We start from the raw sequence: 17975 nt of genomic DNA, 5'->3' as shown, positions 1-17975 counted from the left end.
AAACGTGTATACACATGTTTGAAAAGTTTAGTCTATGAGGCTCAGTATAATGCTCCCAGAATGCTCTCTGACTAGATGCAAATGAAGTGTCATTTAGTAAAATGTGTTGATGCATGCTAGTATTTCCCAAAAATATTTCTAATGGAAAATCAGTGTAACCATTTTCAACACGATTATGGGAAGCATGAAAATAAACAAACACTGACAAATCCAACTGATCTGACATATTTTTATAAGTATTTTAGTTTCATCAATGCGTGTCTTGTTTTGACATGGCTTTTGTAACACTTTATTGTTGTGGGAGCTACCAGGCCCTCAACATTGTAACAAACACTGGCAAAACCCCCCCAAAAAGTTTTTGAACTCTAAAAGCACACGTTGCCACCAGCGGCATAACAAAGGCCAGTGGCCCCTTCAGCACAGCACCTGCCCTGAGTGAGTCTGGAGAGGGGGCTCATCCATGTTCTTTGCAAAGGGGCACCTTCCAGTTTCGTTACATCACTGATTGCCACTGTAGTTCCTGCCACTGAACAAAACTACTTTGTGTGGCAATATGCTCCTTGTGGAAGAGCAGAATGCGATCACTCACAGTAAAACCAGCCGAAAGAGAGAGAAATAGAAGTTTAATAAAAACAAAATGTCTGTTTTAACACCAGACCTAATTAGGGACCAAGACCCACATGTAGGTAGCTTTTTGCATGTCGCATGTTTGCGACGTGCAAAAAGCACATTGCGATGCACAAACCCAGTTTTGCGATTCGGTAACCTGGTTACCGAATCGCAAAACGGGTTTGCGACTCGCAATTAGTAAGGGGTGTTCCCTTCCTAATTGCGACTCGCAGTGCAATGTAGGATTGTTTTCTGACCGCGAACGCGGGCGCAAACCAATCGCAGTTTGCACCCATTTCAAATGGGTGCTAACACTTTCGCAAAAGGGAAGGGATCCCCATGGAACCCCTTCCCCATTGTGAATGTCACTGTAAACATTTGTTCAGACCACTGCCTGCTCTGAAAAAATGAAACGAAAATGTTTCATTTTTCGTGTTTGTTATGCATCTCGTTTTCCTTTAAGGAAAATGTGCTGCATTACAAAAAAAAAAAAAATGCTTTATTGAAAAGCAGTCACAGACATGGTGGTCTGCTGTCTCCAGCAGGCCACCATTCCTGTGAGGGTCCCAATTCAAGATGGGGTCGCAAATTGCGACCCACCTCATGATTATTCATGAGGTGGGCATTTGGGAAGCCCTTGCGAATAACAGATGGTGTCAGGGACACCATCCTACATTCGGATTTGCGACTTGCAATTTGCAGGTCGCAAATCTGAACCTACCTACATGTGGCCCCAAATTCTTAAAGAAAGTCACAAACGTGCACCCATTGTATATGTCGTACCCCTATAAAATATTTGTGAACTGTATTTTAGCATGGGTAAATACGATGTGTAGATTTGCTCATGTGAAAATCTATTGAGCATTAGCAAGTTCATTTTCCCTCCAGCCACTTTCTTCCCCGTCCTGGAAGAAGTTCTAATTCTGCCATTGTCAGGAGTAAATGTCCAACCTTTCTTATTATGGTAAAATATTAGAGAGAAGCTGGTAAAAATCTTTAAAACATGCAGGTTAGTAGGTTTGCAGACTCAAAGGCATTCCAGCCCTGGAACTATTGCTTACTGCTTCCTCCAGCCCCAGTGTGCAGATCTGCAGAAAGGTGGCAAAATAAAGAAATTGCTACAGTAGGGATTGAAACTGCAAGTATTCAAGCCCTACTATGGTAGTAGCCCTGGCATAATCATAGAGGCTATTATCAGAGCACTTACATAATGAGATTGCTGACATAATTTGTCGCCACACTACATGGCACCAAAGGGACAAGTAGATCTTTTTACAGGACAAGTAGATTTGAGAAGCAACCTGTCCCCTGGACAAGTAGATATTTTAATAAATTCCACACCCCTGGTTACTAGCCCACCCAGCCTCCCCTGAGTAGGCTTTGGACTAATCTGCTTTGCTATCCTGAGAAAGTCAAGCACTACAGTGGGATGCTTGTTTCCCAGTATGTGTAAATTGCAGACCTATTACTTGCACAGGGCTCACATCCTGCACAACTAATAACTCAACTTCTTACAGATGTCCGCCTTAGGGAGATGTAGATCAGAGGACCCTGGTCACTGGTGAAACCCCAGCTTCTGTAACAATATTCTGTCCATGGGGACACTTCAGGCTAGATCTTTATGCCACCTTTGAACGCACCATGTCAACAGTTTTGGTTGATGGAGTTTTGGTGAAGAGACTCGCCCGAAGACGCATTCTGGCTGGATTACAACTTGGGACTCCTCTATAGCTTCCCTCCCCTGCCTTTCCTGCCCCGAATTCTAAGGAATAACCGGGTTCAAGTCCCCCAGTGGCTGCAGACTGCCCACCATTAGGTGGTACCTCGATTTACTGGGAATGAGCATCTGCCCTCTAATCAGGCTACCACTTTGGGAAAATCTTCTCTCACAGAGGCAGGGTGGGTTCCATCACACGAACCTGCGTAATCTCCAACTCGATGGGTGGAGATTTAGCAGTGGCAGTTAACTGCATTTCATCTGCCACCCAAAGTAGTAGCTGTCATTCTTGCAGCCAGGCTTCCTTCTACAAAGTCCACTTACACCGGGCGTTTGGAAAACTTTGTAGTCTGTCTGCAAGACAGACCCTTTATAACCCAAAGTGTTTGATGTTTTACTGTTACTTTTGTCTTTGACCCAGTTAGGCCTTGCAGTGGGCGCTATTGAAAGTTATTTGTTTGCCCTTTCAGCCTTTTTGTGTTTAGCAGACTAACCATCCTTGTTAAAATTCCTTGTTGTGATGCGGTTTATTACAGGTTTGACACACTGTTTGTGATGCCACAGTGGAGCCATAACTTGGTCGTGACATTTTTCATATGTTTGCTTTGAGTTCTTCGAGCCGGCTATCTGTTGTGTCTTTGGACCCTGAAGACTGCCTTCTGCCTGGTGATCACTTCAGCTCGTCATGCAATTAAAATCCAGTGACTGTCAGTGCACTCACCCTACACTCCCTTTTTTCTAGATAAACTGGTGCTGAGGACCCAAGCGGCCTTCTTGACAAAGTTTGTGATTTCTTTCCACGTTAGCCATTCGATCTGCCTGCCGGCTTTATTTGGCCTCCTCACCCCTTTAAAGAGAAAGAGAGGCTCTATTGTCTTGAACCTAAAAGAGCACTAAGCTTTTACACTGATCACACGTAGGACTATTGCGTGGATAATCACCTTTTTGTGGGATTCTCTGATGGAAGTAGAGTCAAGGTGTGGAGAAGAGGACAAGTTTAAAGTGAATAGTCTTCTGCATCAAAATCTGCCGTGCTCTGGCCAAGAAGCAGCCCCCGAATGATCTGTGGCACATTCCACCAAGATCTAGGCCGACACAATGGCTTTGGCACGAGAGGTATCGGTGCTAGACATTTGCCAGGCTGTGAAGTGATTGTTGTGCATATGTTCACAAAGCCTGTTCAGTTCTGGTTTAAGCCCAGACCCTTCACCTATGGGAGGTGCTTCTGTATGTATATATGGGGACGGTATTTCTGTAATGCAAACTTAGTCAAAAGGCAGCAAAGTGCTTTAAAAGTTCAAAAGGAAGCTTAAAGTCAGTTTGTAATAGGAGAGGAAGATGTTCTCTAAAGAGGTGAGCCATCTAATCTTTTCTAAATTGGAGCAATGTTCGGGTGATCCTGGTGGATATAGGGATATTGTTTCAGATCATGGGTGCCTAGGTGAAAAAGATGTGTTTTGTTTTTTGTTTTTGTTTACGATTCCCAGTGTGCTTGCTGGGGGTGTGTCATGAACCACCAGAGATGGTGAGTTTGTCTGCAAGATAGGCGAAGTGCCTGTTGTGATGGCTCTATAAATAATGCAGCTGGTTTTGAAGATGGTACTGGCCAGCAGTGGCAGCCTATGATGTTTCATCAGGATGTGGGTGATACTGCTATGGAGTGTCATCTAAAGATGAGGAGTCTGCAGTTAGAAATATGCATCAGAAGAACAAGTTACCTTTGGTAATGCTCTTTCTTGTGTATACTCTCTATAAGCACAGATTCCTCACCGCCCTCTCACCTCCTTGTTCTGTGTAGTGACCTTTGGCATCCAAAAAGGTCCTGTAACTGAGCGTCTATTGCCACGGTTACGCATCATTTCCCCGAGCCGATAAGCTCATACCCCCGGGGTACTCGAGAGTGAACCATCATAGCAGAAATGACGTCGTCGGAGGAGTTCCAGAGGAGAGAGAATGAAAGAGACGTAGGACGACGTGTTGAGGAGACTTGCGAACGGAGACCGGAGAGAGGGGGACGCCTGGAGTCCCCAGAGAACCACGAGACGGAGAAGCAGGAGAGAGGAAAGCCGCCAACGAGGAGCAGTGGAGACTGGAGTCAGGCGAACAGGTGCGCGAGACGCCAAAGAGCTCCAGAGAGACGCCGGGGGAAAACGGTGGAAGCCGCCGCGTCCCAGGACGGGCGTGGCGTACTCAGGTACAATCGTACCTCAGGTTTAAACTCCTACCTGAATGGTTGCAGGGTAGGAATAGCCTAGTGGGGGGTGAAGGGAGGACTGGGGGAGAGGTGCTTTAAGGAATGAGAGAACGTCTAACCCACGGACAGGGTGGGGTAAAGAACCATCCAGCTATAACAGAATAATAAGAGAGAAATAGAGTATCCACAGGAAGGTGAAACCACTATAGGTATAAACCCCATGCACAACCCTGCACCCCTACCCTCCCACTACCCTACTAACCACCTACAAACCCTAAAGCCAACATCTACACTTACCTGTTGTCCCGTTCTTTCTATTTTGGGGAAAAACGGTTCATCTCTACTGGGACGAGGTCCAGAGCCTACTCCACCATCAGAGGGACGAAGTTCAGATATCCACCCGAATGCCCCAGAGGAAGCAAAAACATCACATCACACTGGTGAACTAACTAGGAGACGAACACGAAATCCCAAGAAAGAAATAAGAAAGAATCCGGAATACAAATACCAATAAAGAAATTATCAAACAAGCTTGGTGCCTATATAGTTATTCCATTATCCACCACGGGTAGACCCAGAACCCATTACAGGTCCCAAGTTAAAAGATCAGCATACTGTGTCTGACAATTTGTTCTACGCTGCATTTCTGAGGTTGCGTAAGGAGAAACATACAAACAAGTGACATCAGTGCACGGGGTGGTGCTTATTTGATCTGCTTCAGCACTTTCAGCGTGGTCGGGAGACGCCGCAGAGCCACACACAGTAGCACAGTTGAGGGTCTCCAGATCCAGTCTGGTACCAGCGGATATTCTAATGATAAGCAGCCTGCAGTTAGAGTTTCCACCACAAAGAACGTTAGCGAAGTTATTCCTTATTCGATGTATAGGTATTGCTCATCTCAGTAATGGGGAGCTGGATTTAATTTAGTTTGAAGGATTCCTAGTTTATTTATATATCTTTTCTATTTTTGCTTTTCAATTTTATAATAGCTACAAAATCCAGAAACATCAGTCTGTAAATGAGAGTAGTGTACATTACTTGCAGGCTTATCATACACTCATCTTGTAATTAGAGTTGCTCGAAGATGCATTGCGAAAAAAGGTTATTGATGTGTGTCTTTTTCCCCATCAGCTAACATAACCTATATGCTATGTGATTCGTTCTTCCAGATATTAGTGCTAGCCTGGCTCCACCGCCCCTGGATCAAAATCTTCCAGTGAAGGAGAGGCTGCGTCATGTCCAATCCCAGTTGCAGGCTGAGGCCACCAAACATCGCTCACTAGTTATGTACAATTTCATTGAGCACTTCAAGACTTTGCTCCTGGCGTGTGACATTTCGCTGGCTGGAAACTTTGAGGATCCAAAGGTTTCTGAATTTTCTCCAAATTATAGTCCTTTAAATGTATATTAATTATTTGGTTGTGCAATGCTTTGTGCTCAATTTCTGCTGTGTATCATTTATTGATGTTTCTAAGTCAAAGTATAAATATCATTAATACATGCTAGTAGCAAGAGGCCATGATCTAACCAGATGGAGAGCTTCCATATGGGTAAGACCCTGGCAAAAGAGTAAACAAATGCAGGAGTGGTCTGGTAGGAAACAGATTACATTCAGTGCCAATTACAGAAAAGATATGCATGTTGTTCTTACAAAGCCCCCAAACATTGCAGGAGTCATTGAGCTGACACTGTGCAGGCCCCTACAGTGATAGCACCCCACACTGCCTCTTCAAACAGTGTCTACTTGTAGCACCAGGGAAATGTGAACACCACAGCCATGCCATTCGCCTATTCTTTGGCCTAAGTATTCTGACCATCCACGTGACCATAAAATGCCAGGATTGGCTTAGGGGTCTCCAACCATTTCTATAATAAGAGCTACTTACTTCTGTTGAACGGAAGTCATCCCGAGGTACTGATATTGTTGGTGTTGTAACCACATAAGACAAGATTACATTAGTGGCCAACCCCTGCAAGATTGTTAGCGGTGGTTTCCTCAAAGCTTCAAGCAAGGTTGCCAGCAGTAGCATAAAAATACTTTTTGTATTGGGAATGCCTCTACGTGGATAATATATAATACCAATAACTGCAATGCCCCTGCAATAAAGGTAATAATATGAGTGATAAGTCTCCCCAGTGTTGCATGATTTATCACCCAAATGTCCGATTTAAGTTTATTTTGGATATTCCACAATTTTTCTCCAAATCTCATCTTATGAGTTCTAAAAAAACACACATATCTGTCTTGAATACATGTTTTTCAATTTAGTTATACATATATTATTTCAACCAAGCAAAGGTTTCAAAATTTAGGATGTTGGGCTACACACAGGAGAGCTACTAACAGGTATGTGGTGAGCTACCAGTAGCTCAAGAGCTACTCATTGGAGACGCCTGTGCTACATGATTGAGAAACATTCCAATTTCAAAGCTGTGTTTCATCAAGCTGTACACATTCTGGTTAGTACCAGATTATCTTCCCACAGTGTTCATACAGTACCAGATGGATATTTAGATGGATAATCAAGGTTGGCCTTTTGCAATGTATTGTCCTTTTCAAAGGTAAACATTTGTGGATATCCATCACTTAGGAATCTGGAACATCCTGTCTGTATTTTTGCTTCAAACTAACTACATTTGGTATTGAAGTTTTGAAGTGCTCAGAGAGCCATTCCTCATGCTTAATATTCAAGCTGCAACAGCAGACAGTCCAGTGCTTTTGGGGTATTGAACACTCCATGGCAGACACTGCATGGGACAGCAGGCTAGCAGTCATCCAATTCCTCCTCTCAGCACTTTAGTTTCTCCTCCATGCCTCAAGTCAGGCTGGTTGAAGGCAGGGTAGATTATTTCCTTCCTGGATGAAGAACCATCATGTTGGACAGGTGGGTCTTACAGATCATTTAAAGGAAAGGCGTGGGATACTAATCACGCTGCTTCCTCGTCCCGAAAAAAAAGATGGAGCCTCAGACCTATCTTGGAGTTTCACCTGTCAAAATCTTTTCTATGGGAAGACACATTCAGAATGTTCACACTATCTCGGATGCTATCCCAGAATACTGGATGGGGTCCCTGGATTTGCAGAGGTTGAGAGTACATGTATTCCCATACCTCGACAATTGGCTGCTAATGGTGCACTCGCTACATTCAGTAGTTGACCCCCCTCTGGAAAACTGCCAAACTTGTGACATTGTTCGGTTTTGCCATCAACAGACCAAATTCTGACCACACATAGAGACTTCCATTAAGTTGGGCAGTTCTGGACATAGTGGCATTAAATGTCTTTCCTCCACTGCCACGAGTCAGGGACATTCAGGTTATGATCTTGATGTTTCAAGATCAGGCCTGGATCTCTATGAAAATTGCTTTGAGGCTTCTTGGCCCTAATGGACCAGTGCATCCTCCTCATCTACTATGCCAGGGTGGCATAAGTGAGCTATGCAATGAAACCTCAAATCTCAGTGGACTCCGCATGAGGGCTGTCTCTCTGACTCCATTCGGGTCTCAAGGGTGGTGGCTTGGAATATGCTTTGGTGTCTGTCAGATATGATAGCATGCTGCTCTCTCTTCCACACCCAGAACTCATTTGAAGCAGCTGTGTTGCCGTTGAAGGGGGGAGGTCACATAGGAAAGGTGAAGATCTCAGGCCTCTTGTCTCTGGCAGAAAGCCTGCCCGACGTCAACCTCTTGGATCCTCAGGCAATCCACTTGTCCCTCAAAGCCTTCTTGTCATCAACTCAAGGGAAGCTGGTGCAGGTTTTCATGGTTAGCCCTACCACCATGTGGTATTGCAGCAAGCAGGGTGGAGTGGAGTTCTGGACTCTGCGTCCAGACTATGCACCCATGGAGGCAGCTGAAACAACAGAAGATCTCTGTGGTGCCAGCTACTTGGCGTGGTCCTTGAATGCCAGAGTGGACAAACTGTACTGGTGTCCTCTGGCAAATAACAAGTGGTATCTTCCTCCCAGAGTGGTGCAGGATGTTTTTTAATACATGGGAGCCCTGGCTATATCTGTTTTCCACCATCAAGAATGTGCAGTCTCAGGAGTTTTACGAGCAGCATTTTCGTCTAAGGCACTCGTTAGGAGACTCATTCCAGCTGGAGTGAAATAAGGGACTCCCGTATGCCTTCCTGAAAATACCTCTTCTCAATCAATCAATCAATAAGTCAATCAGTGGATTGAAGGCCATGATGGCTCAATCAAACAGCCAGGCCTTAGGTGCTCTCCAGAATTCCAGTAGAGAGGTGGAGGTCCATACCTGCAGAGGGAGGTCGTTCTAGGTTTTCCCTGCAAGGTAGGAGAAGAAGCATCCTTCACTTTGTTTTGGTGGATGCGAGGGTTGTGGGCAAAGGTGAAGCGTAGTTGTCTGGTAGGATGGTGGAAGTTGAGGTGGTGGTTGATGCAGGCTGGTACTTGATTGTGCAGTGCTTTGGAGGCGTGGATTATCAGCTTGAATTGCCATCTCTTCTGTATAAGGAGCCAGTAGAGTTTTCTGAGGTGGCGTGATGTGGGTCCATCTGGGGAGGTCTGTGATGAGTCTGGCTGCAGTGTTCTGTATGTTGTGGAGTCTCTACAGAAGGTTTGTGGTGATCCCAGAATAGGGTGTATTGTCATAGTTTTATTCGGCTGGTGATCAGGGCCTGTGTGACGGTACGTCTGATGTTCAGGGGGAGCCATCTGAAGACGTTTGGTAGCGTGTGAAGTGTGAGAAAGCAGGCAGAGGAGACTGCATTGTTCTGGGACTTCATGGTCAGTTTAATGTCCAGGATTATGCCAAGGTTTCTGGCGTGGTTGGTTGATTTGGGTGATGATCCTAGTTCCGAGGTTCACCAGGAGTCATTCCAATGGGTGGTGGTGTTGTCGAAGATCAGCACTTCCGTTTTGTCCATATTGAGCTGCAGGAAGTTGCCCTTCATCCAGTTGGTGACGCTCTTCATGCACTTGTAGAAGCTGGTTCTTGTGTTGGTGAGATCTTCTGAGAGCAAGAGGATGAGGTGAGGGTCATCTGCGTAGGGTATGATGTTTAGACTGTGGCATCTGGCGATGTTGGCCAAAGGGTTCATGTAGGTATTAAAGAGGGTGAAGCTGGGGGAGGATCCTTGAGGAACACCACAGACGGTGTCCTTGGGTTTGACGGTGAATAGAGGTAGGCAGACCTCAGTTCTTCCGGAGAGGAAGGAGGAGATCCATTTGAAGGTCTATCCTTGGATACCGATGTGATGCAGTCTTCTGATCAGGGTGTAATGAGCTACAGTGTCAGAGGCTGCTGAGAGGTCGAGGAGGATCAGAGCAGCTGTTTCTCTCTGGTCGCGGAGGGCTCTGATGTCATGGGTGGCTGCAATCAAGGCAGTTTTTATGCTGTGGTTAGCTTGGAACCCGGGTTGAAAGGTGTCTAGGAGAAGGTTCTGCTCCAGATATTTTGTGAGTTGTTGGCTGATGGCTCTTTCTAGGACTATGGATAGGGAGAAGGGAGATGGGGCGGTAGTTTTTGAGTTAGCTCAGGTCGGCAGATGGTTTCTTAAGAAGTGGTTTGCCTTCTGCTTGTTTCTAGTCTTCTGGGAAGATGGCCGTGGCAAGTGAGGAGTTTGAGGGTGGTGATCTTGCTGCTAATCCTGCGGAATCCAGGGTTGGAAATGTGGTGCAGGCAGGGGTTTTTGGGGGCTCCTGAGTGAACTGAGTTCATGATGGTTGTGGCGTCTTTGGTAATGAGCTGGTCCCATGCGGTCTGTCGTGGTATGGTCTTATTTTGGTGAGTGTGTAAAGGTGAAGGAAGTCTGAGGGTTTGGGCTGGGGTTCGAAGTTCTTAAAGACGGTGGTGATCTTGTTGTGGAAAAAGTCGGTGAGTCTGTCATGTAGTTCTTGGTAGGGGGTGATGCTGTTTTCTGTGGCAGTGGGGTTGGCAAACTCTGACGATGTTGAAGAGCTCTTTGCTGTGGTTGGAGCTGCACTCTATGCGGTCAGCAAGGGCTTTCCTCTTAGTCTCTCTCAGTAGCCGGTGGTATGGGTTGAGGGAGGTCTTGAAGGTGGTCCTGTCTGAGGTGTCCTTGCTTGTGCACCATATCCTTTCCAGTTGCTTACAGTGTTTTGCTGTCCTCAGTGCCTTGGTGTACCATCCTGCCTGCTTGGTGGATCTCCTGTGTTTGCTGGTCTTGATGTGAGGGTTGGTGCAGTTGGTGATCCAGGAGTTGAAGTTTTTGACAGGTTGGTCTAGGTTTGATGCAGTATTGGGGCATGATGTGCTGACAACGTTGGCCACTTGGCTCTCTGATACTTTGCTCCAATTGCGGTAAGAGCACTGAGTGATTCAGCGGTTGAGGTGCGGGGAGGGGGATGGAGTGGTCGGTCCAGCTGAGTTCATTGGCCTGGCTGTGCTTGGGCCTTTTGCTGGAGACTAAGATGGGGTCCGTCATGTATCTTGTGATGGGGGTGAGGTCAGTGACGAGTTAGATGAGTCCGATGTTATTCATGCTGTTGAGGGAGGCTGTTGATGTTGGTGAGGTAGTTGAGGTGGAAATTAAGATCTCCGAGAAAGATGCAGTCTTTGGAGTCAATCGCAAGAGGGGCAATGAAGTCAGGGATAACAGTGGAGAAGCTGGGGCATGGTCCAGGTGGTCTGTAGGCGAGGGTGCCTCTGATGTTTTTTTTTTTTTTCATCTGTTTGAAGTTGAGATGTTCCATGGTCTGGATGGGATCTTCTGTTTTGGTGGTGCAGTGGATGTTTTCTTTGTGGATGATGGCGATCTCTCCTCCGGGTTTGTTGGTGCAGTCTCAGTGTGGGATTTTGTATCCGGCTGGTGCTGCTGTTGCTGTGGCGATGTGGGAGTGGATATGGGAGAAGCCAAGTTTTGATGAGGAAGACAACGTCAGGGTGGGGGTAATGCTGAGATCCCAGATCTCGGTGACGTGTTTGCAGAGCAAGCGTATGTTGAGGAGGAGGCAGGCAAGTTGATGTGAACTAGGTGCGTTGTGTGGGACGGTTTGAGCAGTGGTGGGTGGTGTGTTGGTTGTTGATTTGATGGTGCAGTAGAGAAGAAATGGGTGCAGAAGAACAGTCCTATAGTGGATTTTGGGAAGTTGTGGCTGTATCAGGTTGTGAAGAAGATCAAGAAGGACTGGGCCCAAGTCCTCTTGACTGCTCCTGACTGAGTCTAGGGAATGTGATACCCAGATCCTCTAAGCAATTGCCGTCCGTTAAGGCTTCCCCTGGATGAAGACCTCCTATCTGAATCACAAACAAGTTAGACATCCTTTGGTGGAGAATGAGCAGGGGCAGTTGAATGCAGTTGAAATTAATTGCCCTTTACGGTGATGGATTTTATCCTTGTTGCAAGACTCCTTTCCATGAACTTCATCTCCACTGGACACTGAAACAAATTTGTTGCGTGCTGTGGTGCCCGAGACACCAACCTCTTACCAACCAAACTTTACGATGTTCTTATCTTTGTTCTCTGCTTAACCCTGCAAGACCTTACAGTGGGCACAGTGATTAGTAACTTATCATTAAGATTTGATATATATGATTCTCCGTTTGTGATGCCATAGTGATACCTTAACCTGTTCTTGCCATTTCTTATATGCAGGCACTTTGAGTATAAGCAGCTACTTCTTTAACCTCTTGATGCTGAAAACCATATCTTATCGGCATCACATTGGCACAGAGTGTGAGTTGCTATAAAGTGTCAATTAGTGAGAAATAAGCGAAGAATAATGGTTATACACTTATAAACTCCATCACAGCGGTAACTCGTAAAAGTCCGCTATTCTCTGTGCCTAAAACCAGAGTGTAGATGGTAGACATAATTATTGACAACAACCAAGACAGAACAATAGAACATTGTAACAAAAAAAAGGTGTTGCATGCATTAGTAAAATCACCCCAACAACTGTGCTTTGAAAGTTTAAATTGCTCACCCGCTATCAAGTTGGGTGCTAGGCTGCAACTCAAGCTTTATTTGGTGGACATAGACAGGGCTAATAAGATATAAAAATATTTGGAGACAGAGACACTGGTTAGGACAACACCACCAAGGGTGTTGCTATAGGGTGGAGAAGGAGTCACCTCCCAGCCATCAGACCAATCTTTATAAAGTTCTCAAAGATTAATAAGGCTCCAAGTGAGCACTAAGTAGTTTACGCGCTCTCCCAGGTGATAGCGGTAGGGTGCTAATTCTGTACATTCGCTCAGTAATTCATATTCCATAAGAAATGCAATTTTAGAGTTTCTGAAATTTATGTTGGAACCATGCTGTACGAGAGCGGTAACCAACTTCCTTATTGAGGTGTTCTTCCAAATTATCAGTAACATTTGTAAATGTCATTGATATACAAAATCACCTTAGGATTTCCCCATAAGGAGCTCTTCTCTTCTACATGAGGAGAGTCCATGGCTATTCTTATAGCTCAGACCTTAGTGAGTATAGATGTATTGTATCCCGCCAATGGAAGAACCTGTAAGATACTGTGACTAAGGTGCTACATTTTGGCCCAAAAAACAAAAATCCTGAAGTCAAGCGTTTTCTAAACTTTCTCCATATCAGGTTCCTTATAATCCCATTACTGAGTGCTTGTGTGAGACTTAAGGTTCTTACTGTCCATTATGATCCTTTGTGACCCTTTGGATCTGACCACAAACAGAGAGAGCCGGGGAAATGTAGCCAAGCACCTGAAGAAAAAAAAAAAACTAGAGTTGATCACAAAGATGGAGAGCGTATTGACTCCGGAGTACTTCCCCTGTGTAAACGTCTGTATTCCGCGAGTATTCTGGACAAAATAGTGAAGTATGCAGACACCATGTAATAAGGATGTACTATTTGATCGCTGATAAAGTCACTCGTGGGGTGGCATGTTTCTTAGGATCCTGAGCCCTCACCCAGCCTAGGGTGGCATGCGCTGTTATGGGACCCACTCCTCAACCATGTGTAAATACACGCATGGGCTCACCCTCCACAGTGATGGAGCACTTGAGAAAGGAATACTCCTCTGGGTGGGTGTGGACACAATCACTAGGTTTACCCTATAATATTAAGAGTGTGAGGGAACTTGAGAAGCGGGAGTATAATTACCTAGAGGCAGGAAAGAGACTTAATAAGGAGTCCTGGTAAGGTTAGAAAGGTAAATGAAGGAGAAGTCTTTATTTATCCATCTGTGATAGGTCAAAGTGTTTCAGCCGACTCAATAATGCTGTTAAGAAGGGTCAGGGGCCTTCATCATGGACAAAGAATTCACTCTTCTGTTTGTGATCAGGACTATAGATGATGTATGGTCAATGAAATGGAGATATAAAAAGAAAAGACAGAGCATACAAACCCATGAATTTAGGAGTGGTGACAGGCGGAAGCATCTGAGTCAAGTGATCCTTGTTCAAAGGAGAACCATAATTAGGGACACAGGAATATAGAAACTGTAAAAGGGCAATATTCAATTGATTAAACCCCCGGCACTCCCAATTTTGGCTTCTCCCCGCATCAGTAAAAAATAAGCTCTCGGAGAGGGAATTCATACTACTTCTTGACGAATGTAGGGAGGATGTGACCTGTCTCCCTGAACAACCTAAGGGTCTTTTAAAGCCCAGACGCCAGAGTACCAAACGCGGAGATCCAGATGGTGAGTAACACACCCTGAGTGCTGACATGTTGGATACAATTCTGCAGGCAATGCATTGTCAATGAGAAGCCAGACTGAATTACTTGGAGGCCAAGTTTGAGCTTCAGTAGAGATGATAACGAATGAGTTAGAGATGTCCTAAAGAGTTTCGGGAAAAGATGGGATAATATGAGGGTAGTGAGGAATAATGTTGAAAGTGAGAGCAGTGGAACTCTAAGTTTACCCTCGAGAAGGTTACTACGAGGATCCGCAGAAGAGGTATTTGGTAGTCATCCTAAAAGTGTAGCTTAAGCGATGAGGATGAAGGAGATTGGTTTCATCACCCGCGACGAAACAGAGAAGATGAGAAATGCAGCAAGAAAGCAATTTGCTGGATAAACGATCCAGACATGGGTTTGGTAGCCAGCAACACAGAGGGTTTGCATAAAAAACTAAGGGACATGTACTAAGTTTCTGGCTGTTGAAAAAATAAAAATAAAGTGGATGCAGTTTGCACCCAGAAACTTATTTTGCCAATCTGCTTACGTCATTTTAGCTTGGTTTGCAAAATTTGGAAGACTGAGTCGAAATCCGACCTACCTAATTATTATTTGTTGGGTAGGTCACAATTTGCGGCTGGTCCTGATTGGCCGGTCTCGGGGATGATGCCCTGCAATGTCTATCAGGTCACCATGTCTGTGGTTGTTTTTAAATAAAGAGTTTGTTTTAAAGCAGCCCATTTTCTTTAAAGGAAAGAGGGTGTTTTTTTTTTTTTTTTTTTTTTTTTCAGGTTTCTCTGAAAGTTGACAGTGGTCCCCTGGATCACACGCTTTCTCCCACAAACGTTCTCAAAAACTCACAAAGGGGAAGGGGCCAAAGGAAAGCCTTTCCCTTTTTCGAACCAGTTTCCACCCAGGCTTGGAGGGTGGTAGCTTGTAAATGATTTGTGACCAGAATTCCGGTCGCAAACCATTCCTAATACTGAATCGATATCCATTCACAAATCCGTTTTAAGACAGGGTAAAACATTACCCACTCTTAAAATGTCTTTTGTACATTGCCAGAAACGTTTTTGTGGTGAAAATAGCACCTTCAGAAACAGCTGGACTGGGTTTCGAACATTCTGAGACTGAGTCACCCCAATACCTTTCAAAGAGAGCTCAAGATCGATTGATTGGCTGCCGAGGTGCAATCAATGACGTAATGCAAAATAAAGCCCACTCAGACACCCCCATCCCCTCCACCTGCTCAACATAAGGGCCCCCCAGGTCTCCAGTATCTCACAAACATAGGCTGTGGGCTTCTTGCGCCGCGGGGGCTTGTGTTACCGTCTTGCGTAACGTGTCTCCAGTATCTCACAAACATAGGCTGTGGGCTGCTTTCGCCGCAAGGACCTGTGTTATCCTCTTGCGTACTGTGCGTAATGTGTTTAAAACTGAAGTAAAAATAAAAAATAAATAAAAAAAAAGCGTACGCCCTGGTGTTCTCTGGCGGAAAGATCTGACTTGGATTCAGAGAAAACTGTGAACTAAAGCGCCAGGACACACCATCAGAGCATTACAATGAGTTCTGATATATTAATTAATTAATTAATTCGAGCTAAGTTGCTGGGAAGGCAGACCACCCCCACAGCGACCAGGCTACTTGGCAGCTATAACGGCAACACGTATAGTTAATTGGTTTTATTCACTTCCCGTCCCTGGACTTGCCTTTTTAGAAGCACTCCAGAGGTCCCTAAATGTCTTGCACAGAGCAAATGTCCCTGGGCGACTGTGAAATGTTATGTCGCTGTCCTTTTGAGTAGTTCAGGTGACAGCGGGGCACACTGCAGACAGACAGGTGACCTGCTTCGGTTGGACTGTTCGATGACTGCTGTCATGTGTTCACCTCACCTGCCCCCGGCAGCAAGAGCGAAAAGGGCAAACGTCACCCTTTCATGTGCTTTGAGCACCCAGGGGATTTAACAGAAACAAATAAGACATTCAGCAAAATACTAGGCCCAAGGGCGGCATTTTCTCCTTTTCGTCCAGTTAAGTCATTTTAATATACCCCCTGCTACTGCTCAGTCTGTTTCTATGCCCCCCTGAATCAAGCAGGATTGATGTGCACAAGACCACACAGCTTAGGCCACGTGGAGCCCAGATTAGAACGTTGTGTTCTAGAGTAAACAACTCGACGCCATCTTTTCACTTACAGGGGGTGCCCTCTCGCCCCCCACATCATTATTTATGCAGATGGTCACATGATACCCCAGAACCGGAAGCACTCTCCTCTTCCCGCGTGGATGGAAGTGGCGACCCATCTCCCCCTGCCTCCATCCCTTAACCCGGTTTATTCTCCTAGCTCCCCTCCGTCCTCTGGGGTGTTCCCTTCTTCCCTTTCTGCCGGTGACGTCATGTCCTTCTCTCATCAGGTGCATGGCTCAGGGGGGTCTGATGAGATGGCTGTTTCTGTGTTTTTCAGTATCAAAGTATATTCCGGCTGCTGCATCATTGGATTGTTAAAAAACAACCAATCACCACCACGATCAATCAATCAATCAATCAATATTGATTGCTCCACACTGGAGCAAGAAATAGCTTTAGCTACAAATATCGACCAGTAAGCATTGCTCTTGGGTTGCATCCTTTAGATGGCTTTACTGCAGTTCTGTGAGTCCGGCAGGTGGAAGCTGAAGCCGGGTAGTGTCATGTTTACCCTGGGTCTCTAGCCGACTGGTACAGAAAGGAAACAGGATTCAGCCAGGCCAGATTTCGGTGAACGTATCGGAAACCTTAGCTTATAAACAGTTTAGACTACACACTGACATGTACAGTTGCCACGCGTCGTCACAGGCCTGAATCAGACTTTCCTCCTTCCCGAATCGACAAAATGAATGCCATTGAGTGTTGAAGAAGAATAAACATGGTATCTGTTAACAGCGCCAAGAAACTTCCTTCAGGATGAACTTTGTGCTCTACAAATTACATGTATTATGCTTCATTCTCAATTATTAGCGCCTGGATTTATATTTTTATTGCCATCGGCTCACAGAAGGCATATGGATGATAGATTGAAGGTGGTCTTTGAACTAGTGCTTAATTTGAACCGGTGGTTTCCGGTGCGGTGACTCGGCACTTATTTTTGAGGGCCGGCGCTTATGTTTCTGCCTCAGGCATTCACTGCGAGCAAAATACACGTTTACGAAAGACAAAGGAAGAGAAATACGAAAAAGCGTCACAAAGAGGGAAACAGAAAGCTGCAAGAGTGAGCTGAAGGGACAGGGAGTGGCTGTAAATGGATTAAAGAGGCCCGAGCTGGCTTCAGGATTACGCTGCCTCAGTAGTCAGTGCTCCCACATTTAATTACAGCAGCCGTGAGTTTCAGTGGAGAGCTTTGGGCACCGGCACATTTTTATTTACACATTAAGCACTGCTTTGAGACCCTTTCCCTGGCCTCGCCGATGTAAACAGCCAGGTTGACTTCTGTGAGATCATGTCGGCGCTATGCGCGCCTACTCATCACCCCTGCACGTTTGTCCCAGTCAAGTACCAAGGCGACCACAGGCCCGTCCTCGCCGCCTCTGACTGCAGTCACAAGAGGGGGTGCCCGGGGTGACCTGCTCTGCCTCCGTGGCGCTGCCTGCCCTGGAAGATGGCTGCCGACCAGGGCCAGCTTTATCCCTGGTGGCGCCCTGCGCGGCAATCTTTTTTGGCACCACCTCTCATTACCCCCTCTTGGGATTCCAGCAATATCATCCTGCAGATGTGCCCCTCATCTCTCCACAGCCCCCCTTTCACATGCATTCATTTGTTTTAAAGCGCTTGTAAAGACTAGCTTTACTAATCCACTCAGCTAATCACATAAAATATAGTTCTGTTCTTTGCAGCAG

At 45.6% G+C, this 17975-nt stretch overlaps 1 protein-coding gene across 2 annotated transcripts in view; it reads left to right on the top strand.

Moving 5' to 3' along the window:
* Window positions 1-17975, top strand: part of POLQ (DNA polymerase theta) — a 367236-nt gene that overhangs the window by 217707 nt on the left and 131554 nt on the right. For both annotated transcript variants that reach the window (XM_069202712.1, XM_069202711.1), the window contains exon 19: window positions 5690-5886. In XM_069202712.1, coding sequence (XP_069058813.1) covers window positions 5690-5886 — 197 coding nt within the window. The remainder of the gene's footprint in view (window positions 1-5689; window positions 5887-17975) is intronic.

The sequence above is a fragment of the Pleurodeles waltl genome, chromosome 8 (genome assembly GCF_031143425.1).
Source record: "Pleurodeles waltl isolate 20211129_DDA chromosome 8, aPleWal1.hap1.20221129, whole genome shotgun sequence".
NCBI lineage: Eukaryota > Metazoa > Chordata > Amphibia > Caudata > Salamandridae > Pleurodeles > Pleurodeles waltl.
This window is presented reverse-complemented; position numbering and strand designations above follow the sequence as displayed.